The 26,455-nt window shown below is 39.0% G+C and overlaps 1 protein-coding gene across 13 annotated transcripts in view; it reads right to left on the bottom strand.

The window, feature by feature from the left end:
• ATP8B4 (ATPase phospholipid transporting 8B4 (putative)) overlaps positions 1-26,455 on the bottom strand; it is a 345,053-nt gene that overhangs the window by 58,455 nt on the left and 260,143 nt on the right. For 11 of the 13 annotated variants that reach the window (XM_055538002.1, XM_055538000.1, XM_055537998.1 and 8 more), the window contains 5 exons: positions 21,129-21,317; positions 10,091-10,206; positions 6,723-6,887; positions 5,647-5,758; positions 1,679-1,784 (listed from right to left, as the gene is read on the bottom strand). In XM_055538002.1, coding sequence (XP_055393977.1) covers positions 1,679-1,784; positions 5,647-5,758; positions 6,723-6,887; positions 10,091-10,206; positions 21,129-21,317 — 688 coding nt within the window. The remainder of the gene's footprint in view (positions 1-1,678; positions 1,785-5,646; positions 5,759-6,722; positions 6,888-10,090; positions 10,207-21,128; positions 21,318-26,455) is intronic. The other 2 variants (XM_055538004.1, XM_055538008.1) reach the window with 2 other exon arrangements.

Below are 26,455 nucleotides of genomic sequence, written 5' to 3'. Positions count from 1 at the left end.
TGAGTTTTAAGCCAACTTTTTCAATTTCCTCTTTTACTTTCATCCATATAGTCAAAGCTATGATTTTTCCAGTAGTCATGTATGGATGTGCGAGGTGGACCATAAAGAAGGCTGAGCACCAAAGAACTGACTCTTTCGAACTGTGTTGCTGAAGAAGACTCTTGAGAGTCCCCTGGACTGCAAGAAGATCAAACCATTCAATTCTAAAGGAAATCAACCCTGATTATTCAATGGAAGGACTGATGCTGAAGCCCAGTCCTGAGCCACCTGATGCAAAGAGTCAACTTATTGGAAAAGATCCTGATGCTAGGAAAGACTGAGGGCGGGAGGAAAGGCAGTGACAGAGGATGAGATGGTTGGATGGCATCACCAACTCAATGAGCATGAGTTTGAGGAAACTCCAGGATAGTGAAGGACAGGAGAAAGCCTGGCATGTTATAGTCCATGGGGTTGCAACGGGTAAGACAGGACTTAGTGACTTAAAAATTATTAAATAAATTATTAATTTTCCCAATAGACTCTATAGACTCTATCATTAAACTTATAGAAATAATAATGATCCAGCAATCCCACTGCTGGGCATACACACTGAGGAAACCAGAAGGGAAAGAGACACGTGTACCCCAATGTTCATCGCAGCACTGTTTATAATAGCCAGGACATGGAAGCAACCTAGATGTCCATCAGCAGATGAATGGATAAGAAAGCTGTGGTACATATACACAATGGAGTATTACTCAGCCATTAAAAAGAATACATTTGAATCAGTTCTAATGAGGTGGATGAAACTGGAGCCTATTCTACAGAGTGAAGTAAGCCAGAAAGAAAAACACCAATACAGTATACTAATGCATATATATATGGAATTTAGAAAGATGATAACAATAACCCTGTGTACGAGAGAGCAAAAGAGACACAGATGTATAGAACAATCTTATGGACTCTGTGGGAGAGGGAGAGGGTGGGAAGATTTGGGAGAATGGCATTGAAACATGTAAAATATCATGTATGAAACTAGTTGCCAGTCCAGGTTCGATGGACGATACTGGATGCTTGGGGCTAGTGCACTGGGACGACCCAGAGGGATGATATGGGGAGGGAGGAGGGAGGAGGGGTCAGGAAGGGGAACACATGTATACCTGTGGCGGATTCATTTTGATATTTGGCAAAACTAATACAATTATGTAAAGTTTAAAAATAAAATAAAATTAAAAACAAAAAAAATAATAATGATAAAATTATATCAGTAATAATGAGATTTTCCAACTTTTACTTGTCAAATACATATGTGGTCTCCAGCCATAGCTTCTAATGAGAATGATACAGATATTTTCTACAGTGACTAAGACAGTGTAAAAATGTTGGGAGATTCGATCTACAAGTATTAAGGTTAAATGGAGACACAGTAAGGAAGCTCACGGTGCCCCACTGTTATGCTGCGTGAACTGTGTTGAATGGGCTGTGTTAGCCCCTTCAGGACTAGAGCAAGTGGCAAGCCATTTGCCTCTAAGCCATTTGGTCAGACCCCAAATGGACTGAGTTTAGAGAAAGCAAAACTAGTTATAAGAAAGCACTTTCTAAAGTGCTGGGGAAATAATTAGGCAGACTCTTTCTCAACTCTCAGATTTTCCTTTCCCCTCCTTCCCTCTCCTCCTTTCCTCTTTCCTTTGACACTCACCTGAGTTCTTCTCTGACCTCCGCAGCTGTGTTCCCTGCTATGATGAACACATCATTCATGTCATCAGTCAGCATGTTGCAGGCATAGCCAATATTAATGGCAGTTTCTGATACAAAAGAAAGCCCACTTCAGTTAGAACATTACTTATTAAGATAAGCATCTTTTTCATTAGAGTTTTGAGACCTTTCCATATTTCCTTAAGGCCTACAGGCCTCCTTAACTTCAGAGAGAGTATGATTGGTAATAAAATAAATACAAGATATCGAGGAAGAAATTTAAAAATTTGCTAAATCCACACACACAAAAAAAAACAACCAACATCTATGAATCCTCAACATTCTCATCTAGTTTTTAAAAGAACTTTTTGATTTCCAAAAGGAGTATTCATGAAAAGATCCCAAGATCTTGTGATATAGTAAAATGTATACATTTTACTTGTATAAAATTTTACCAGAAGTCTTGAATACTGTCTTTGCAGAGCTGAAATACTAAGCTATTATTCAATCTGATATAATAGACAAATTGAAAACTCCCCAATGTTCAGTTGAACAGCAGAAAAATGATTTTAAGTTTTAAAAATTCTCCCACATGCAACATTGCCATATTTCCATTAAGTGACTAGAAATTTGGAATTTGAATATCACCTCAAAAACAAACCAGGACTGTTGCTACTAGATAACTAGAATATTACATGATATTGACCAATCCAACCTCTAATTTTGTATAAGTAGAGCCTAGGATAGGTAAGTACCCCTTCCATCTTCAATACAATCATTCAATTTTTAATTTTATTATTTGTTAGATTCTTGTGAATTCTATAGAGTCATTAGATTTGTCATAAGTCAAGGAAGACAACTGATAAAACTTCAGCATATCCTTTGTAGAAACCACAGAAATTAAAGCTAAGTAGTAAACTTATAAGTATTCATAACTAATTGAATGGCTGTACACACTGATCAAGTGAAGTCTCTAACAACCCAGCACAGAGCTCAACTCTCTGTGTTTTACATTTTGTAGTCGGTGATTTGAGTAAACATATAGAGAACTGATTTATCAGGTCTGCAAATCCGCCAATGTTCTAAAAAGTAACTAACATGTAAATAGAATCTTAAAAATATGTATGTCAGTTAACTGAATATTTCTGGTCTACTGATGGCCAAGCAGAAAATCATGCTTGTTTTAACCATTACTGCTAGCAATAGACCCAAACTAAATTGATCACCTTTTCTTTCCTAGGAAAGATGGTATTGTGAACCTAATGACTCTTTCTCTGATGACTTGGAGTTTTGTTATGCCTGAAAGTGGGTCAGCTCTTCGTGTCCAACTCCATGGGCAATCTTGGAATTCAGCCAGGTTACACTTGTACAGTTGTGGTGGCTGTTAAAATACCAAAATATTTTCATACCAGTTGATAAAAAGCTGCTTCCTTGAGTCTCTCCAAAGCCTACCCCTCCTTGAAGATTCCCAAACCTCCCTACCAAGAAGAAACTAAAGAAGTAATGCTGAAGTCTCCAATGTCCTGCTCCAGAGCTCTGCCACTCTGTGTTCTAAACTGGGATCAGTGCACATACAAACCAACAGTTAAACATTTTAATACCATTGCTGCCTACGAGTATAACTATTATTTTTAAGAAGTATTTGAACTGAAACTCAACTGACTCCACAGTGTACTACAGAAGATATTTGGTTCACTTCAGTCACTCAGTCGTGTCTGACTCTTTGCGACCGCATGAACCGCAGCACGCCAGGCCTCCCTGTCCATCACCAACTCCCAGAGTCTACCCAAACCCATGTCCATTGAGTCAGTGATGCCATCCAACCATCTCATCCTCTGTCGTCCCCTTCTCCTCCTGCCCTCAATCTTTCCCAGCATCAGGGTCATTTCAAATGAGTCAGCTCTTCACATCAGGTAGCCAAAGTATTGGAGTTTCAGCTTCAGCATCAGTCCTTCCAGTGAACACCCAAGACTGATCCCCTTTAGGATGGACTGGTTGGATCTCCTTCAGTCCAAGGGACTCTCAAGAGTCTTCTCCAACACCACACTTCAAAAGCATCAATTCTTTGGCACTCAGCTTTCTTTATAGTCCAACCCTCACATCCATACATGACCACTGGAAAAACCATATTCTTGACTAGACAGACCTTTGCTGGCAAAGTAATGTCTCTGCTTTTGAATATGCTATCTAGGTTGGTCATAACTTTCCTTCCAAGGAGTAAGCGTCTTTTAATTTCATGGCTGCAGTCACCATCTGCAGTGATTTGGAGCCCAGAAAAATAAAGTCTGCCACTGTTTCCCCATCTATTTGCCATGATGTGATGGGACCAGATGCCATTATCTTAGTTTGTGAGCTTTAAGCCAACTTTTTCACTCTCCACTTTCACTTTCATCAAGAGGCTCTTTAGTACTTCTTCACTTTCTGCCATAAGGGTAGTGTCATCTGTATATCTGAGGTTATTGATATTTCTCCCGGCAATCTTGATTCCAGCTTGTGCTTCCTCCAGCCCAGCATTTCTCATGATGTACTCTGCATATAAGTTAAATAAGCAGGGTGACAATATACAGCCTTGATGTACTCCTTTTCCTATTTGGAACCAGTCTGTTGTTCCATGTCCAGTTCTAACTGTTGCTTCCTGACCTGCATACAGGTTTCTCAAGAGGCAGGTCAGGTGGTCTGGTATTCCCATCTCTTTCAGAATTTTCCAGTTTATTGTGATCCACACAGTCAAAGGCTTTGGCATAGTCAATGAAGCAGAAGTAGATGTTTTTCTGGAACTCTCTTGCTTTTTCAATGATCCAGCAGACGTTGGCAATTTGATCTCTGGTTCCTCCGCCTTTTCTAAAACCAGCTTGAACATCTGGAAGTTCATGGTTCACGTACTACTGAAGCCTGGCTTGGAGAATTTTGAGCATTACTTTACTAGCATGGGAGTGAGTGCAATTATGCAGTAGTTTGAGCATTCTTTGGCATTGTCTTTCTTTGGGATTGAAATGAAAACTGACCTTCTCCAGTCCTGTGGCCACTGCTGAGTATTCCAAATTTGCTGGCATATTGAGTGCAGCACTTTCACAGCATCATCTTTCAGGATTTGAAATAGCTCAACTAGAATTCCATCACCTCCACTAGCTTTGTTCATAGTGATGCTTCCTAAGGCCCACTTGACTTCACATTCCAGGATGTCTGGCTCTAGGTGAGTGATCACACCATCATGATTATCTGGGTTGTGAAGATCTTTTTTGTACAGTTCTTCTGTGTATTCTTGCCACCTCTTCTTAATATCTTCTGCTTCAGTTAGGTCCCTACTATTTCTGTCCTTTATAGAGCTCATCTTTGCATAAAATGTTCCCTTGCTATCTCTAATTTTCTTGAATAGATCTCTAGTCATTCCCATTCTATTGTTTTCCTCTATTTCTTTGCACTGATGGCTGAGGAAGGCTTTCTTATCTCTACTTGCTATTCTTTGGAACTCTGCATTCAAATGGGTATATCTTTCCTTTCCCCTTTGCTTTTCGCTTCACTTCTTTTCACAGGTATTTGTAAGGCCTCCTCAGACAGCCATTTTGCTTTTTTTGCATTTCTTTTTCTTGGGGATGGTCTTGATTCCTGTCTCCTGGACAATGTCACGAACCTCCATCGATAGTTCATCAGGCACTCTGTCTATCAGATCTAGTCCCTTAAATCTATTTCTCACTTCCACTCTATAGTCATAAGGGATTTGATTTAGGTCATACCTGAATGGTCTAGTGGTTTTCTCCACTTTATTCAACTTCAGTCTGAATTTGGCAATAAGTATGGTTAGTTTGATAGTAAATTTTTGTTATATATTCGCTTTCCTCTTTGTATTTGAAACTCTTTCCTAAGTGGAGTACTGGGCAAATGTCTTACTAATTAAGCTTCCTGGTTCATTAAAATTGTACCACAAGAATGATCATCCTCTTTTCAAAACATCATCATCTATTTTCAAATTACCTTGTTTGTCTCCTGTTAGGACCCAGATCTTAATATTGGCTAGTGATAAGCTTGTAACTGTTTCAGTCACACCATCTTGTAACTTGTCTTCTACAGCAGTGGCACCTAGTAGCTTCAATGAAAAATAGAGAATACCTTACGTTAATGCATGCATATAATACCCATAACATCTATGGCTTTTAATTACAGAGTTTAGAGGTCAAAGTACATAAAGATGGAAATTAGGATGTGTTGATATAGCAAGCATCCTTTATGTACAGAGGTGGGCTGGGAAAACCCCCAGAAGGAAGTTCCCTAATCCAGGCAACTGGTGAGCATACCAATTAGTGCAGAGATCCTGGAAGATAGAATTTACATGAGGGATATGATATGCTCAGATAAAACATTAGCATAAATGATCAGAAGCCATTTGGGCTTGTAGAGCCTCAAGAATCCCCCAGGTGTCTCAAAGGAAATGCCTCATCTCAGAGTCAGGACCTCAAAATAAAAAGTAGAACCATTCTCTTCAATGAACAAACCATCAGATGTTGTGAACTAAAAAGTGAAGGTTCTTATGCAACATTTCATCCAAAGATGATCAAGGTGTGATCCTAGTACATCACAACAGCTAAACAGTCTAGCCACTGGGGCCCTAGGGAAGAGTGGTTTCTAGAATAAATCACACTCTGGACAGTACAGATATCATCAGCATCTCATGGCTCTAGGTTGGTTTAGAGCTGGATCCCCACTCTTCACAGCAAGTTTCCCTGTTCTAAAAGGGTGGGTCATACAGCATGGAGGAAGAAAAAACACAACATCAAACAAAACATGATATACCAGAAGCTGACAAAGAATAGGGAGTCTACTATCTTCCAATCTTGGGGGACTTCCAATGGCATAAGCTACTGCTAATTGAAATAATCCTCTGGCCACATATGGCAAGCTCAAAGCCAACATATAAAGCATGATTCAAAGTTTGAAAGAGTAACATCTGCTGTGTGCAAGATGATTTAGCCAGTGGATTATTCCCTTGCTAGATCTCTAAACACATACTATCCCTTGTGTAAACACAAACCATCATGCTTCTAAATGCATACCATCAAATCCCTTTCAATTTCTTCATACAGCCCTGCTATCCGTTCATCCCTCTCATCTGTGGTAGTATTTGCATCTTCAAGCATCTTATGCCACTCTCTGAAGTACTTGTCATCCAGATCTCTGTATGCAATGGCCAAGGTTCGAAGGCCTTCTCCTGCAAATTCCTGCCAGGACAGACAGAGACCTTGGAACCATCCCAAAACAATAATCACAACAATAAAACAACAAAAGTAATGAGTAAGAAGTTATGCACTCAAATTCATTTTAGCCCAAGAGCACAACTTAGTCCTCTTGACTCCAACTTTTTAGTCCCCTTGGAAATGGGAGATGCTATTTTTATTTTGTATTTTATTCCAACGGGACTGAAACATTCAGAGGACCTAGCATTCCCCCTTAAGACTGCTGAAACACCCACTAAAGGGTCCTCTTTGAGGTGTGATCAATGGTGCGCGTGACTTGAGGTAACCATTCAAAGCAACATGTTGGTTTCTCACCTATATTCTGCCTGATGGAAGCACTGCTAGTGATGAGAGGGATTCAGCCTGTTTTATGGGCCATGGCCCTCAGTTTTCAGGGGAGAAGAAAGGACCTTCAGAGGAGCCACGGCTCTCAAATCAAAGGAAGGGGGCTCTCACAAGGGGCTGCAACATGAAATCTCACCAAAGTCATGCTGCTGCTGCTGCTAAGTCGCTTCAGTCGTGTCCAACTCTGTGTGACCCCATGGACTGCAGCCTACCAGGCTCCTCCGTCCATGCTTTCCCCCTAATAATATAGCGATGTCTAAAACTTACTCTCTCCTACTTGTGTTTATGTTTCAAGATTTATAATAATAAAGTAAATGTATTCAATAAAGATGAAAAAAAAAATGTCATGCAACAGAAATTCAAGGGTATTAATTAACGTTATAATAATAACTCTAGAGGAAAAGTGAGAAAGGTAGGAAAGTTAATACAAATTTTCACTTCTGGGAACTAGTACTAGAAGTGGTGGTGGTGGTTGTTCGTCATTAAGTTGTGTCCAACTCTATGACCCTGTGGACTGCAGCATTCCAGGCTCCTCTGTCCTCCACTATCTCCCAGAGTTTGCTCAAATCCATTAGAAGTTGAAGCTGACTTTTACTTTTCATCCTAAAACCTTTATAATATTTTTTTTGCTGTAGTAAAGTCTAATTTTAAAAATAAAATTGCTTGAAATTTTAAAGAGGTCATCAAGCCCAGTTACTTTTAAAAAATAATTTTTTTTTATAAACTATCTTCTATAGAGTTAGTATTTAATAACAGGTCAAGTTTATCAGAGGATGATACTCCTTCTTTAGTGTCTCAGTCAACTGAGAGTCTGAAATAAAACCTTGAGTGCTACATCCTTCTAATATGCAAATAATTCACTAAACATAGGAGACTGGTAGTTGCTAAGTGTTTCAGACAGTCACAATAGCTAGAAACATATGTTGAATGCTTGGATAAATGCTAAAAACCTCCCACTTTGCACAGGCCTCTATGGCCACTTTATGGCCTTCTATACTGGAAGCATTTTTATAGCCATTTCTGCTCCTTTGGGCACTGCCATGAAGCATATCTTCTCTGTTGTATTCTGGCTTATGGGACAGACACAGGTTGGCAATCAGACACAAATTAAACTTTGACACACCCTAATTAGGAAAATGGAAAATCAGTGCCCACTGTGGTGATGTGGTTTAGCCCAGAGAGAGTATGAGAAAAATTATCCAAACTTATCTCGTAGACCATTGGTAGCACTTTGGATGTTGCAATCACACTGTACAAGCCCTCCCTTCCAAAACCACCACTGGGTCCCCAACTGATCTGAAAATCTAGTTACTGCCTTATAATGATCTTTTGTCCTCTTAATTCCGACAAACACTTCTTTGACTTTAACTTGCAACACCCCTGGGCATTACCAGTGCTTTTCTCTCTGTTCTGCACAGCAGTGAATCAACTCTAAGATGACACTACAAAAGGGGACAGATGATTTAAGTTATTTAATTAGTGCATGAAACAAGTTGAATCCTAAATCAACATTTAGGATTAGCAAGATCATTTCCCATCATTAAATCATTCAAAAACCAATAACTAAATATAAATTTAAAACCTCAGAATTTAGAAGTCAAAATGAATAAAGTGAAAGAAGCAAAAGCAAGTCAAATTGATACTCATAGAAATGTAGAAAGATCAAATCAGGTTTCCCATACTTTAGTATGAAAATCCAGGACCTTGGTGTTTGAGCAATGGCAAAATCAAATGCTTATGATTCCAAAGTTGTTTTCATAAAAAAAAAAATTTTTTTTAAAGGATCATGATGGCCTTCTGGAAGAGATTAAAAGAAAATCAAGAATGCTCTATTGGGAAGACAAAAACAATAGCTATGTTTGTAACCAATATTACCAAACAATCATTCTTTAAACTTAAAGTCAGGCAGAGGTTTTTATTTATTTGTTTGTTTTTTAAAGATTCAGGGAATTTTTTTTATATTAAATATAGGGCTTGGCAAAGAAAATGAACCCTCAATTGCTTTTTAAAGGAGAGAAACCAAGGAGGAAATAAGAGTTCTGAGCAGTTGCCCTTAAATTTCATATTGTGTTTAACAGAACCTCAAACATATGCTAGAATGACCCTTGAAATCTCAAGTTTTTAAGTCAGATAACATTTATATTTATTCTTAGACTCTTACTCTTTTGCAAAAAGAAAAACGTATGCCAAAGATCATCCCTGCTCCCTTTAGAAAGCTTCTAGAAAGAAACTTTGCATAGTCTCAGGCTGTATGCATTTGCTAACTTCAACCCAGGGAACATTAGTGACTCATCATGATATATGACCTGAATAAAAAGACCCTTAAAGGAGAAAGTTGGCTACAAAGATTATTTTCCTCTCACCATATAAACATGACCCTAAACTATCCCCTGGGTGGAGGGGAGTAACCCTAAGAGTACCAGATACATTAGTACCAGACACATCAGAACCCAAGGGAAAGCAATTCTCCAGTTCCTCTTCACTAAAACCAGTCCAGTCATCCAGGTGGAACAGCCCCCAGCTGTAAGGAAGTCAGAGCAGGTTTCCCTTGGTGTCCTGAGTCATCTCCTGACCAGAGTTGGTTGGTTGGACCACTCAGTGGCTATTTCTCATCAGCTGTGGATTCATCCACCTTGGAGTGACTGACCTGATGTTCAGCAAGGCAAGGGGTGGGTCCATGTGCCAGTTTCTAAACGTTCATTGGCACAGTTTCCTGTGCAGCCATTCTCCACACACTTTCTATTTCAGAAATCAGATCACTTAGCTGATATTTTAAAAAAAAGACCTAACCACAGGAAGCTGCTAAAGGGCCACTGTGCTAACCTTACCACAGGGGCACTTACACTGAGATGGTCTGAAGTCAAAGTCAGAAGGTCTTCATTGGATGGATGAAGTCTTTCAAACAGAATAGTGTCTGCTCCTTTGGAATAAAGCTTTATCTGTCCTTCTGGGTTTCGAACTGAAAAAAAAAGTTGGGAAAGTAGACAATAATCAATGAAATCCATCAAAATTAGACTCTCCTTGGCCTCCAGCCAGGCAATTTGGAAATGAGCATCAGGCTTTAGGCAGTCATAAAATACTCAGTGCCTTTGGTTAAAAGGTCATTACCTAAGTCACCTGACTTTACTCCTGTTTTGTTAACTTAGAAATATTCCATCTACAGGAACAAGTATTTTTGTTCTGATGTATATAACCTTCCTATTTTCCTTGCTTACTATTTCTGAAGGGCTAATACATTTAAATTTAAGCCTTCTGTATTGAGCAGAACTGAGAGCTTTGTTTGCCTGTCTCCTGATGTGAAATTCAAGACTGACTATAGGAATCAGCTATCAGCATTATGCCAAATGATCACCATATGGAATTCAAGTCATTCAAAGTCAGGGCTTATGGATTTTTCTCAGCCCTTGCTGATATATTTCCTCACTACCTTTACTCCTCAGAAAAGCTCTTTTACTCTTGGGTCATAATCCTAGCTACAAGCAGACTTCTCAGGGGGCTTTCAAAACTGAAGTTTCTACCTTCTTCCCACTAAAAGTCTGTATTAGTAGGGCTGTGCTTTAACCTGCTCTCCCCACGTTTGGGAAAGATAGCCTTGATGAGGCTCCAATCCCTCATTTACAATCCTCAACTCCTCCCCTGGGTGTCACACATGTTGCTGTCAGACAAATCTTTCTTTAAGCCACAGAATACTTGACCTATATTTGTAGGCTTGGTTTTACATCTTGGCACATATCAGGCACCTAATTATTTATTAAACAGATGAATGATATAGAAATGTATTTCTCCCCTACTACATCTAAAAGTCAGATACAATTTAGGACAACTGCTCGTCACAGCTTCATAGTTTGAACAGTGACCCTCACAAGTTTCATCGAGTCTAAGATTATTATATGCTTTCAACTCAGTTGTACCTTTTCTCTAAAAATAGAGTGCCTCATAACAAATGGACATAAATATTGACTACTATTAGTTTAAGAGGATATGAAGTTCAGAGCTTGATTTAAAGGAATATAATACCACAGTACAATAAATTACTTTTCCCCATAACTTTTTTTAATTGAAATATAGTTGATGTACAACATTATATAAGTTACAGGTGTACAATACAGTGATTCACCATTTTTAAAGGCTACACTCCATTTATAGTTACTCATGCTAAGTCGCTTCAGTCCCAGCTAACTCTTTGTGACCCCATGAGCTGTAGCCCACCAGACTCCCCTGTCCATGAGATTCTCCAGGCAAGAATACTGCAGTGGGTTGCCATGCCCTCCTCCAGGGGATCTTCCCCACCCAGGAATCACACCTGTATCTCCTGTAGCTCCTGCATTGCACACAGATTCTTTACCACTAAGCCAGGGGGGAAGCTCAGAAGTTATTCACAATATTGTAGAAGTTATTCTACAGTATTGGCTATGTTCCCTGTGCTGTACAATATATCCTAGTGGGTTATATTATACATAGTAGTTTGTATCTCTTAATGCCCTATCCTTAAAATTTCCCTGCTCCCTTTCCTCTCCCCACTGGTAACCATTAGTTTATTCTCTATATCTGTGAACCTGCTTTTTAGTTGTAGCCACTAATTTGTTGTATTTTTTAGATTCCACATTTGAAAGATATTATACAGTATTTGTCTTTCTATGTCTAACATTTCATTTAACATAATGCCCTCCAAGTGCACCTATGTTGTTGCAAATGACAAAATTTAATTCCTTTTTATGGCTGAGCAGTATTTCATTGTATATATATACCACATCTTCTTTACTCATTCATTTGCTGATGAACACTGAGGTTGTTTCCTCTAATTTTTAATGACCCTTAGTCAACACTTGATCTAATCCAATTTCCTCCTAGCTTGAATAAACCTAATGCACCCTGGAAACTTCTTTGTATTGGGATTTATCTATGGGTTGTCTTCTCTTCTAAGACCCATGGTCAACTTTCATAGTTTCTAGAACTTATGCAATTTTTCTTGTACTCGGCTCAAATGTCCACAGTGGGGAAAATGAGAGGAAAAAAATGCAATTTATATCTATTCAATCAAGTGGGAGGAAAACATTTACTCCTAGGAAAGGCTTTCTCTTTCTTTTCTTATACAGCAATTCAATTTAATTTCTCCCACATTTTCTTCCTTATGTTACCAGAGCTATAAAGTCAAAGTGTGTATATCCTCCACTTGCTAGTAAAACTTCTCTATGACGGTTCATTTTTTAAAGTCCAAGGTAGGATATTGATTCTCAAACTTCTTGGTCTCAGAACCCCTTTACACTCTTAAAACTTCATGAGGACTACAGGTGGGTCCTATCTATCAATATTTACCACACTAGAAATTAAAACTGAGAAATGTTATTATATCAATAGTCATGACACTAATAATATTAATCAAAATATAAGTATTATATAAATAACAATAAACATTACATATTTACATAAATGACACTTTTTCCAAAACAAAATAGTTTGGGGAGTGGCAAATGTTCTATATGATTATAGATCTCTTTAATATCTTGTTTAATAGAGGACGGTTGTATTCTCATATCTGCTTTCTATATTCAATCTGTTGTGATATCACATGTCATGTGGCTTTTGTAAACCTCTGTGACATACTCATGAGAAAAAAACTGAAAGATAAATAACATTAGCAATGTTATAAAAATACTTTTGTCCTTATGAATCCTCTGAAAATCTTTCAAGTTTTCCTAGGGTTCCCCAAACCACTCATTGAGAATCCCTGGTCAAGGGAAATCACAAACTGATTACGAATTGTGCAAATTCCTTACCATCTCTTTGTCTCACCATCTCAATTTCTATTCTGAAAAAGAGATATTTAAACAACCTAACTTCTAATGTCATTCCAGCTCTACAATTTCCTGATTTAGTAAAGCTTTTCCATATCCGATGCCTTCTCTTAACTCAGCATTAACTCCTTTAAATTTGAGTTTGCATAGTCCAATTTCATGGAATCCTGCTTAATTTTACTCACTGAACATTTCTTTTAGCAGCTCAGCTAGTTTTATATCCCTTTTCATTCAAGGCAGTTCTGCTAGGAAATCTTTAGGCTAATAAAATCTCAGTCCTTTCAGAAGTTAGCTTTTTAAAATAAATTTAAAATAACATAGCAGTTTTAAATGATTGAGATAAATAAACAGAGTCTGGACAAAGGTCACAGATTTTAATTATAGAATTTGTTCCCACTGCCTGTCCTTTAAATATTGGTGTTCTTCATAGATTTACCCCAAATTGACTTCTCATCCCATCCTTCACACGCTCTTTGGGCTGTCAGATTCTGTTTCTGGCTTCAGCTATAGGATGGTTGCTCTAAATGTGTATCTCCTGCCTAAATCCATTTCCAGTGCTCCCTTCTGCCTGGACATCTAACTACCAACTGGACATCTCCTCTTAAATGTGCCTGAGCACATTAAACTCAAACTGGAAACATTACCTATCACCAATAACTAATTATTCCTCCTATGTCTCCATTTTTTTGTTTTTTTATTTTTTTATCTCCAGTTTTAAATATCAGCTTCACCGTCCACTCAGTCTCCCAAAGCAGTTATCTGGTCATCACTCAAATCTCCTCCCCCTTCACCACCCATATCCAATTGAAACCAAGAGGTCTCTGCCACCTTCTCTCTTTCCTAGATTATCATATTAACCTAACTGGTTTTATTCATCCCAGTCCTGTTTCCCTCCTGTTTTCCTTCTATAACACAGCCATCACACACAGGGTGAATCATCTTCACACTACTGTGTAGAATCCCGTAATTGCTTCCTTTTGCCCTTAGATCAAGTCTGGACTCCTTTGTTGTTGTTCAGTCACTCAGTTGTGTCTGACTCTTTGCGACGCCATAGACTGCAGCATGCCAGGCTTCCCTGTCCATCACTATCTCCTGGAGTTTGCTCAAACTCATATCCATTGAGTTGGTGATGCCATTCAACCATCTCATCCTGTCATCCCCTTCTCCTCCTGCCTTTAATCTAACCCAGCATCATGGTCTTTTCTAATGAGTCAGCTCTTTGCATCAGGTGGCCAAAGTATTGGAGCTTCAGCATCAGTCCTTCCGATGAATATTGGACTCCTTAATGTGGCAAAAACAGGAATCATCTAGATCTGCCCCCTTTTAGCCTATTTCCTACCCTGCTTCACCATCTTCCTCTGAATGCAACCACAAAGTAGTTTTCAGTTTCATATTCTACTTCAGCTTCAAGTTCCTAGAACATGGTAGGTACTTAATAAATATTTGCTTGATTGAGTTAAATTATAATTATGCAAAATATGTTGCAAGCAGTAGCTATGCTTTTGTGATATAAAGAAAAAAAAATATTCAGAAATGGTTCCAGGTTTCTGCTGTAAGAGTAAATATAATAGTTATACCGTGAAGGTTGATGAATAATTCTACTTGCCATATTTCAGTTGGGTTAGAAATGCCGGTCACATCTCAGTGTGATTTGTACTTTGATAATCCTTAAAAGGTTTAGAGTTGAGAAACCTTTATATAAAGATCTTGTAAGGGCTTTACAAGGAGCTACTGTAATTTATTCTTCTTTAATAATTATCTGCCACTTGGCTCTATTAATAACTAGCCTTGAATTTTATCTGTTTTTATTTATATAATTAGTAAATATGTAAATAACTATTTACATATACCCAAAACTATATAATGAGATCTATACACGTCTCAAGGTTTCCTAGATGGTGCTAGTGGGCAAGAACCTGCCTGCCAATGTAGGTGACCTAAGAGAGGTAGGTTTGATCTCTGGGTTGGGAAGATCATCTACTGGAGGAGGTCATGGCAACCCACTCCAGTACTCATGCCTAGAGAATCCAATGGACAGAGGAGCCTGACAGGCTATGGTCCTTTGGGTCGCACAGAGTCGGACACAACTGAAGCAACTTCGCAAGACTGCACCCATATACTTAACTATAAAGCATATTTTTTTCAGTTCAGTTCAGTTGCTCAGTTGTATCCAACTCTTTGTGACCCCAAGGACTGCAGCACGCCAGCCTTCCCTGTCCATCACCAACTCCCGGAATTTGCTCAAACTCATGTCCATTGAGTTGGTGATGCCATCCAACCATCTCATCCTCTGTCGTCTCCTCTTCCTGCCTTCAATCTTTCCCAGCATCAGGGTCTTTTTCCACTTAGTCAGTTCTTTGCATCAGGTGGCTAAAATATTGTATCTTTTATACCTTCTGACAAAATTATTTACAGAAATCTATTTTTATTTAGAATAAATAAAAACCTCTGAATAAATCAGGGCTCTTGCCCCAGAATGAAAGTACCACTGGTACTGAAACTGTACATTCATGATTCAATGAATGATTATCTAAAACAAACCTGAAGAAGGAGAAGACCTAGGAGGAGGAGGAGAAGAAACAGCAACAAATGTCTGAGACTTTGTGTTGGGGTGTTTTCCCCACCAACCCGTGACAATCATGAGTCTGACACTGCTTTTTTTTTTTTTTTTTGGTCTTATTATCAAACATAGACTTGTCTACCCTAGTGGAGTTTCTCTTTCAAATTCCTCCTGATTAAAAAACAAACAGAACTGATTAAAAAACAGAACAAACATAAAGCCCCAAGCCTCCATGCATTCTGCGGTGGAACACTACCTTTCTTCATATGGGATCCATTAAGGCAAACATGTGACGTTTGTGGTTAGGCTGTGATTTCCCTTAATAGTGACTGATGCTGGGGAAAAGCCAAAAGCTTCCCTGTGTAGCAATCTTAGGTTTTGTCAACACCCTCAGAGCAAAGAGAAGCCAGTTCTGGACCAACCCAACATCAATAACACTTCCCTGAAGCTGTAAATAGAAGATAGTCCCTGCTGATACAACATCAGGCCAACACCCAGAGCAGCATATGTGCTCATTAGTAACACTGACAATGACTGCCTACAGCCTGTTGTCAGAAAAATAAAAATAAACACCCTCAGATGATGCTTGGTTTTTACCTGCTGAGAGCAATCTCCCAGGGCTAGTTTCCAGTAATAAGACACCAAAAGTCCTACTGTTACATACACACACGTTTTTCAGAGTAAAAATTGATTTAACATGTTGATCAGGATATTCATAAGTTGTAAAATGTTGGGTTAAATGTTATTTAACAGATATTCCTAGAGAACGTACTATGTGCTTAAGCACTTTGCTTGGCCCTGGGTAGTTTATGAAGATTAGGGCACAGTCCCTGCCTTCAGGTAGCATGACTTTAATGGGGAAAGCCTGAGTATCACAGGACTGGTATCACACTAGTGCTTCGAACAAGGGGCTCTGTGAAACAGAGCAGAATGTGGTTATTTGGAAAGGAGGAAAAGAATCGAGAGAATGGGTGACACCTGAATCAATATTACCAGATGATTAGGAGTTTTCTGAGAAAGAAAGAGGAAAAGAGGAGAGGTCTACATTGAAATAGTCCATGCAAACAGTGTGAAAGTGCACAAGGCATGCTGAGTATCTCAGCGGAGAATAAAAAGTAGCTACGGATCTGCAATATGTGAACCGTGAACCTCCTGATGTTCAAGCTGGTTTTAGAAAAGGCAGAGGAACCAGAGATCAAATTGCCAACATCTGCTGGATCATCGAAAAAGCAAGAGAGTTCAGAAAAACATCTATTTCTGCTTTACTGACTATGCCAAAGCCTTTGACTGTGTGGATCACAATAAACTGTGGGAAATTCTTCAAGAGATGGGAATACCAGACACCTGACCTACCTCTTGAGAAATCTGTATGCAGGTCAGGAAGCAACAGCTAGAACTGGACATGGAACAACAGACTGGTTCCAAATAGGAAAGGAGTACGTCAAGGCTGTATACTGTCACCCTGCTTATTTAACTTATATGCAGAGTACATCAGGAGAAACGCTGGAGTGGAAGAAACACAAGCTGGAATCAAGATTGCCGGGAGAAATATCAATAACCTCAGATATGCAGATGACACCACCCTTATGGCAGAAAGTGAAGAGGAACTCAAAAGCCTCTTGATGAAAGTGAAGTGGAGAGTGAAAAAATTGGCTTAAAGCTCAACATTCAGAAAACGAAGATCATGGCATCCGGTCCCATCACTTCATGGCAAATAGATGGGGAAACACTGGAAATAGTGTCAGACTTTATTTTTTGGGGCTCCAAAATCACTACAGATGGTAACTGCAGCCATGAAATTAAAAGACGCTTACTCCTTGGAAGGAAAGTTATGTCCAACCTAGATAGCATATTGAAAAGCAGAGACATTACTTTGCCAACAAAGGTCCATCTAGTCAAAGCTATGGTTTTTCCTGTGGTCATGTATAGATGTGAGAGTTGGACTGTGAAGAAGGCTGAGCGCTGAAGAATTGATGCTTTTGAACTGTGGTGTTGCAGAAGACTCTTGAGAGTCCCTTGGACTGCAAGGAGATCCAACCAGTCCATTCTGAAGGAGATCAGCCCTGGGATTTCTTTGGAAGGAATGATGCTAAAGCTGAAACTCCAGTACTTTGGCCAGCTCATGCGAAGAGTTGACTCATTGGAAAAGACTCTGATGCTGGGAGGGATTGGGGGCAGGAGGAGAAGGGGACGACAGAGGATGAGATGGCTGGATGGCATCACTAACTCGATGGACGTGAGTTTGAGGCAGAACTCCGGGAGTTGGTGATGGACAGGGAGGCCTGGCCTGCTGCGATTCATGGGGTCGCAAAAAGTCAGACACGACTGAGCGACTAAACTGAACTGAACTGAAGGATCTCTTAGTCTAAGGAAATGGCTCCCAAACTGTGGTCCAAACAGTGATGCAGCAGCATCAGGAACACCTGGGAGCTTGTGCAACATGCAAACTTTTATGCCCCACCCCAGACCTGTTGAATCAAAAACTCTAGTGCTGCACTTTAACAGCATTTAAAATCTGCATTTTACTTTATACTTATCTTTCCAAATCACATATTCGCCTATCTTCTATATTACCAGGTGCTTCCTAACTATGATTCAAACTGTAGAAGCCCTAAAATAATTCAATCATATTAAAAGAAAAGCAGAAGAAGGGCACATAAAAAACACTATACGTATAGCTAGAAATACTAATCAAAGTCAGACAACAAACTGGAAAAAAATGTCTGCAAGCTACATCACAAAGGGCTTCTCTCCTTAATATATAAGGACTTCTGTAAATACAGAAGAAAAAAATCTAGCAGTTCAATAGCAAAATGAGTGAGGAGTACTAACACTGTACAGAAGGAAAATATACATGTATCTCAAGCATAGGAAATAAACTCAACCTCATCTGTGATAAAAATGTACAAACTAAAACTACTGTTACATGCCATTTTAAAAATTGACAAAAATCTGAAGTTTGATGTTGGTGAGGATATAGGGGGAAAGGCATTCCTACTATGGAGATGGGATTGTAAAATGATATACCTGCAATGGTAATAACCATTTTGGCAATTTGGCAATAACCATCAAAATTAAAAACATGTTTATCCTATGACCCAACAATCTCATTTCTGATAAATATTCTGAAATAACTGCACATGTACAAAATGAAATATGTACAAGGCTATTCATTTCAGTACTTGTAAAAGCAAAAGTCTGAGGACAGCATAAATGACCACCACAAAGGGACAAAATGAAAGTGTTAGTCGTTCAGTCCTGTCCAATTCTTTGCGATCCCATGGACTGTAGCCCACCAGGCTCCTCTGTCCACAGAATTTTCCAGGCAAGAATTCTGGAGTGGGTTGCCATTCTCTTATCCAGGGGACATTCCTGACCCAGGGATCAAACCTGGGTCTCCTTCAGGAAGACTGAGCAACTAGCACTACCACTACTATACTACTACTACAAGGGACAAAATAAATTTTGACTTAATCCATAGAGTGGAGATTTACATAGTTTAAAAATTTTTAAGTATATTTTTTTATGTACAGATAAGGAAACAGTTCTTAAATGTACTGCTAAGCTAAAAAGGCAAAAATAAATAAATAAAATCTGCATTTTAATAAGTCTTCCTGGTGGTTTTGATGGAAGCTGAAGCTTGAGAGCCAATAACCTAGGGGCACAAAGTAGATGGAGGTATCAAAAGCATGTGACCTACAACAGGGATAAAGAGGCCAGACTTTGGAGACAGACAAATCTGGATTCAAATATTTGCTCTGCATCTTACTGGCTTTGTAACAAGATACATGACAATACTGGGAAAGATACTTAAAATCTTTGAGCTTTAAATGTCCCATCTCCTGATTGGGGGTGACATACTATTCAGATCAGATCAGTCAGATCAGTCGCTCAGTCGTGTCCGACTCTTTGCGACCCCATGAATCGCAGCACGCCAGGCCTCCCTGTCCATCACCAACTCCCGGAGTTCACCCAGACTCACGTCCATCGAGTCAGTGATGCCATCCAGCCATCTTACCCTCTGTCGTCCCCTTCTCCTCCTGCCCCCAATCCCTCCCAGCATCAGAGTCTTTTCCAATGAGTCAACTCTTCGCATGAGCTGGCCAAAGTACTGGAGTTTCAGCTTTAGCATCATTCCTTCCAAAGAAATCCCAGGGCTGATCTCCTTCAGAATGGACTGGTTGGATCTCCTTGCAGTCCAAGGGACTCGCAAGAGTCTTCTCCAACACCACAATTCAAAAGCATCAATTCTTTGGCGCTCAGCCTTCTTCACAGTCCAACTCTCACATCCATACATTACAAGACTTTAATAAAATATTTGTAAAGTGTTCAGTTCACTCACACTGGCATATAGCAAAAGATAGATAACAATTTTAATTAAGAACATAGTTGTGACAAAGTTCTATATTAGACTTACAAAATTTGAGATAACTGTAGAATAACCCAGTGAGAGAATCCAAGAGAAGCCTGAAAATGTGTATAGAAGCCTCAGAGACAGACTAAAACTGAAGAACCATATGGGAAGGACACAAAATATAGGCAGTAGCTGCCACCATGTGAGTGGTCAAGATTATACAAGGAAAGCGCAGAAGAGAAAAGGACACCAACACTGAAGAGTATGATGAAGACCAGTCAGCTTGAAAGGGAGCTCGAGAAAGCAAGCACAGGACAAGGGGAGACCCAGGAGCCAGTGTGGTCAAAGAGGCCAAAAGAGGAGTGTCAAGAGAAGCAGATTAACAGTATCAAATGTCACTAAGTTTAAAGAGATAGAGATGATAATAGAGGATAGATATATCCACAGATGGACAGTAAACAGATAAGGAGGAGGGAGGGAGGGAGAGAAGGAGGAAGGGAGGAAAGAAGGAAGAGGGGGGATGTCATTGCACTGGGTAGTTAAGAGGTGATGTCAAACTTCTGAGAAGGAATTCTGTCTTGAAGATTAGAAGCAGAAGCCTGACCCTTATAGGCTGAAAAGAGAAATCAAGATGAGGATCAAAAACTAACCTTGAAAAATTAAGTTGTGATGGGAAGAAGAAAAATTGGGTGGCAAAATCAGTGGAGATCAGAATAGGAACAATATCTTTAAGGAAACAAAGATGATCATAGAGTTGCAGGCTGAAGAAAGAAGTCAGTGATGAAGAAGAAAGTGAAGTTACAAGCAAGTGAGAAGGGAGTGAGTAAGGAAGGGAAATGGATGGGAACAGATAGAACCTTTAGCATTGAAAAGGAACAAGAGCAATTTTAATCTGAAGCAGAAAACAGACTGAGTAAAATCGTAGCTTGGGGATGAAGGCGGAGAATGGGGCAAAGGGTAAGGTGACGGTGCTGGACACAGAATAAGCACTTGTTTCTTTAGTTACACTCACTGCTACCGAGTTGAGGCTAAGCTGAGGATGACACAAGTTCAAAAAGTTAATACATATCACAACTCTCAGCACATAACTAGAGTGAAATCATCCTTGAGAAGTTTTCATATAACCACAGTATTATCAAAAGATCGAAAATACTCGCAGCCACCAACCATACCTATGACAGACATCCTTTTTCGGAAATTGTTGAAATCCAAAAAGGCAAGCAATTGATAAGTAACTAGTGTTCCCAATTCTTCTATTGTTATTGTCTCTGGGGTCCGAGACTTAAAGATGAACCCCAAATTTTTTGCAGCAGTCACTAGAGCTCCTTCATCAGGTGACTGAACTTGGTAAATCAGCTCTCCTAAAAGGAAAAGAAACAAGTGGATCAAATAACAAAAAGAAACAGATTATTAATATGATGATAGTAACATTCATAGAACAACCAACATCAATTTCAACTTATTCTATAAGACCCAACCCAAGTGTCGGCTCTAGAAATTAGACTTTTTCCACTCACTAACCAGCTGACCAGGCACCAGTCCTGTGGAACTTTCAGGACACCATACATAACACCATGCATAAGAGCCCTTGTCAGCTTACAGGAAAAAACTCATTCCTGAGCCTGCCTCCCTCCTATGTGGAAAGTTTCTTAGGTCAGAGACCACACCTTTGTATTTTCAGTGACTAGAAACATGCCAAGAAAATTTCACAAACTAAAACACTTAATATAAATTAACTCACATAATCCTCATGGCAATGAGGGAGGGATTATTAAAATTATTACAGGCATATCTCAGATATATTGCAGATTTGGTTCCAGACCACTGCAAAGAAGCAAATATTGCAATAAAGTGATTCACATGAATTTTTTGGTTCCTCAGTGCATATAAAAATTACATTTACATTATACTGTTGTCTGTTACGTGTGCAATAGCATTATGTATAAGAATATACATACTTAATTAAAAAATACTGTGGAAAAAAAATGTTAATAATCTGAGTCTTAAGTGATTCATAATATTTTGGCAATAGTAACATCAAAAAATCACTGATCACAGATCACCATGAGAAATACATGTGTTTGTCACTAGTCATGTCTGACTCTTTGTGACCCCATGCACGGTAGCCTGCCAAGTTTCTCTGTTCATGGGATTGTCCAGGCAAGAATACTGGAGTGAGTTGCCACTTTTTCTCCAGGGGATCTTCCCCACTTGAGGATCGAACTTGGGTTTCCTGCATTGCAGGCAGATTCTTTACTAGCTGAGCCATCAGGTGAAAAAGTTTGAAATATTAAAAGAAATACAAAAATATCACACAGTGACACAAAGTGAGCAAATGCTGTTAGAAAAATGGTGCCAATAAACTTGCTTGATGCAAGGCTGGCACAAATCTTCAATTTGTAGAAAACACAATATATGTGAAGTGGAATAAAGTGAAGCACAACAAAATGAGGTATGCCTGTATTTCCACTTTATACTGGTAAAATTTATGAAAATGTTATGCGACTTTTGCAAGATAACACACCAGAGTGACGATGCAGACATCCCAAATTCCTCTTCAGTCTGCTACTAATGATCTTTTTATGAAAATACATCAAAGAAATCCCTTGAAATATAAGGAATCAAACCAGGATATTAATGATTGGTACCTGATATTGTGTATGTGCTGGAGTGGGAGTAAGAGGAGAGAAGAGAGGAAAAGAATGAATGTGGGAAAAAAATAAAAATACACTTAAAAACCAGCATGAATAAAGTAAGCTCTTCTATATACAAGTATCTTTGTATGTAAAAATAAATTAGAAAAAATTAGGCAGAGCTAGATCCATATTTACTGACTTATAATAATGTCCAACATAAATTGTTAAGAAAACTGGTTGCATATTAATCTATGTACTAGAATTCTTTTTTTGTTAAAAAAAAACTACTTACATATCTATCCATATATATATGCGTACATGTATAAGCAAGTAGAAAGTGTGAAATCATGTATACCAAATGTTAACATTAGTTACCTCTCTGCTGCTGCTGCTGCTAAGTCGCTTCAGTCGTGTCCGACTCTGTGCGACCCCATAGAAGGCAGCCCACCAGGCTCCCCTGTCCCTGGGATTCTCCAGGCAAGAACACTGGAGTGGGTTGCCATTTCCTTCTCCAATGCATGAAAGTGAAAAGTGAAAGTGAAGTCACTCAGTTGTGTCCGACTCTTCGCTACCCATGGACTGCAGCCTACCAGGCTCCTCCGTCCATGGGATTCTCCAGGCAAGAGTACTGGAGTGGGTTGCCATTGCCTTCTCCGAGTTACTTCTCTAGAGATTGAATTAAAGTTCATGGAAGAAATTACTATCTTTGCCTTTATAAATCTTTATGTTGTATGGCTTCATTTGCTACAATAGGCATAAATTAATTTTTGAAATTAAAAAAAATTGAAGCAATTACTTCATCTATTATGAAATGACATGATAACTTCCACTTCTGGAAACATGGTGGACTAGGTTCCAGGATCAATCTCCTCTGTTAGAACCAGCTATAGATTCTATAAATAAAATGCATTTAAATATTTTTGCATGTACCCAGGACTGGCAAGAAAGCAGCAGTTGCTCAGGTCAAAGACTGAGGAAAAAAAAAATATGGTTGGAATAAAGGATGGGCATTTTTGAAACTAACTGGTTTCCAGTATCTCAGGGCATTGGTTAGAAAAGACATAGGCCAGGGAAAGAAGTCTAATAGGAGATCACTTCTTAAAACTGAGCACCCTCCCTCCTCAAAAGGATGTTCTCTCAGTATGAAGGTAAACTGGAAAACAGTGCCCATTTTAAGAGTACCTATAAGGAAAACTGTCTATTTATAAGAGAAAAAAATATGCTGAAAATTTATAACAGAAAACTGACTTTCATGTATATTTGCATCCTAAATTCACAGATTACCCAGATATTGTGAATTTAGGTTGAAAATATACATTAGTGACTAAGTGAAAGTCACTCAGTCATGTTTGACTCTTTGCAACCCCATGGACTACACAGTCCATGGAATTCTCCAGGCCAGAATACTGGAGCGGGTAGCCTTCCCCTACTCCAGAGGATCTTTCCAACCCAGGGATTGAACCCAAGTCTCCCGCATTGCAGGTGGATTCTTTACCAGCTGAACCACAAGGGAAGCCCAAATAGTGTCTAAAGGAAATGCAAATCCTTTCTTGGAGAAACCAGTCTTAGCCTCAGAACCTGAAAATTTTCTACAAATGAAGTCCCAAATAAAATGGCCAAGATATAATTAGAACCAAGAGAAAGAACAGAGAGAATAATATCCCTAAAAACTTTAGATATTGAAGTTATCAGAAATACTACAAACACTTAATGGATTTCAAAAAATAAAAGAGAGAAAATTAATCAGATTTGAAAAAAGAATTAAAGACTTAATAGAAGTCAAAAACAGCAGATTAAATACTACTAGAAAGAATTTGTGTACAGGGGGAAAAATGGGGAAAATTCCAGAATATATCCGAGAGAGACAAAGAAAGGAAAAAAATCAAAGAATTATTAAAAGACATAGAGAATAAAGTGAGACTGTTACACACTAAAGATTTATTACAAGAGAGAAAATGAGTCAGAGTCCATATTTGAAGAAATAATATGGCTGAGGAAATTCCAGAAGTGATAAAAGACAACATTCTATGGACTCAAGAATCTCAATGAATTCTAAGCAATACAAATATTTTAAAAATTCACACCTACACTAAGAATATGAAAGAAGAAGAAATCTCAAGTCTATGCCTTGACCAGTAACACTGAAGCAGCTGAAGTTGAACAGTTCTATGAAGACCTACAAGACCTTCTAGAACTAACACCCAAAAAAGATGTCCTTTTCATTATAGGGGACTGGAATGCAGAAGTAGGAAGTCAAGAAACATCTGGAGTAACAGGCAAATTTGGCCTTGGAGTACAGAATGAAGCAGGGCAAAGGCTAATAGAGTTTTGCCAAGAGAACACACTGGTCATAGCAAACATCCTCTTCCAATAACACAAGAGAAGACTCTACACATGGACATCACCAGATGGTCAACACCAAAATCAGCTTGATTATATTCTTTGCAGCCAAAGAGGGAGAAGCTCTATACAGTCAGCAAAAACAAGTCAAAACAAGCAAAAACAAGTCTCAAGTCAGCCTCTTGAGAAACCTGTATGCAGGTCAGGAAGCAATAGTTAGAACTGGACATGGAACAACAGACTGGTTCCAAATAGGAAAAGGAGTACGTCAAGGCTGTATATTGTCACCCTGCTTATTTAACTTATATGCAGAGTACATCATGAGAAACGCTGGGCTGGGTGAAGCACAAGCTGGAATCAAGATTGTCGGGAGAAATATCAATCACCTCAGATATGCAGATGACACCACCCTTATGGCAGAAAGTGAAGAACTAAAGAGCCTCTTGATGAAAGTAAAAGAGGAGAGTGAAAAAGTTGGCTTAAAGCTCAACATTCAGAAAACTAAGATCATGGCATCCGGTCCCAACACTTCATGGCAGATAGATGGGGACACAGTGGAAACAGTGGCTGACTTTATTTTGGGGGGCTCCAAATCACTGCAGATGGTGATTGCAACCATGAAATTAAAAGATGCATACTCCTTGGAAGGAAATTTATGACCAACCTAGACAGCATATTAAAAAGCAGAGACATTCCTTTGTCAACAAAGGTCCATCTAGTAAAGGCTATGGTTTTTCCAGTGGTCATGTATGGATGTGAGAGCTGGACTATATAGAAAGCTGAGCGCAGAAGAATTGATGCTTTTGAACTATGGTGTTGGAGAAGACTCTTGAGAGTCCCTTGGACTGCAAGAAGATCCAACCAGTCCACCCTAAAGGAGATCAGTCCTGAGTGTTCATTGGAAGGACTGATGTTGAAGTTCCAACTCCAATACTTTGGCCTCTTGATGCGAAAAGCTGACTCATTTGAAAAGACCCCGATGCTGGGAAAGATTAAGGGCAGGTGGAGAAGCGGACGACAGAGGATGAGATGGTTGGATGGCATCACCAAGTCAATGGACATGGGTTTGGGTGGACTCCGGGAGTTGGTGATGGACAGGGAGGCCTGGCGTGCTGCAGTTCATGGGGTCGCAAAAGGTCGGACACGACTGAGCGACTGAACTGAACTGAACCAGGGAGAAAGGACTGATCACCTTCAAGTCACAACTAAACTAACAGCTGACCATGCAGTAACAGAAATAGCAGTCAAAATATAGTTAAATATCTTCAGTGTGCTGAGAAAATTGTCACCTTAAACCTTTGCACACAACAAACATCATTCAAGAATAAGAATGAGCCAGGGGAAGACGGGTTATGGGAGAGAAAGAATTCAGAGTTTGGGATTAGCAGATGCAAACTATCATATAAAGGATAGATAAAAAATTAAGGTCCTACTGTATAGCCCAGGGAACTATATTCAATATCCTGTGAAAAGAATATAAAAAAGAATGTATATATATACATACATATATATGTGTGTGTGTG

The sequence above is a fragment of the Bubalus kerabau genome, chromosome 10, assembly GCF_029407905.1.
Source record: "Bubalus kerabau isolate K-KA32 ecotype Philippines breed swamp buffalo chromosome 10, PCC_UOA_SB_1v2, whole genome shotgun sequence".
Classification (NCBI taxonomy): Eukaryota; Metazoa; Chordata; class Mammalia; order Artiodactyla; family Bovidae; genus Bubalus; species Bubalus kerabau.
This window is presented reverse-complemented; position numbering and strand designations above follow the sequence as displayed.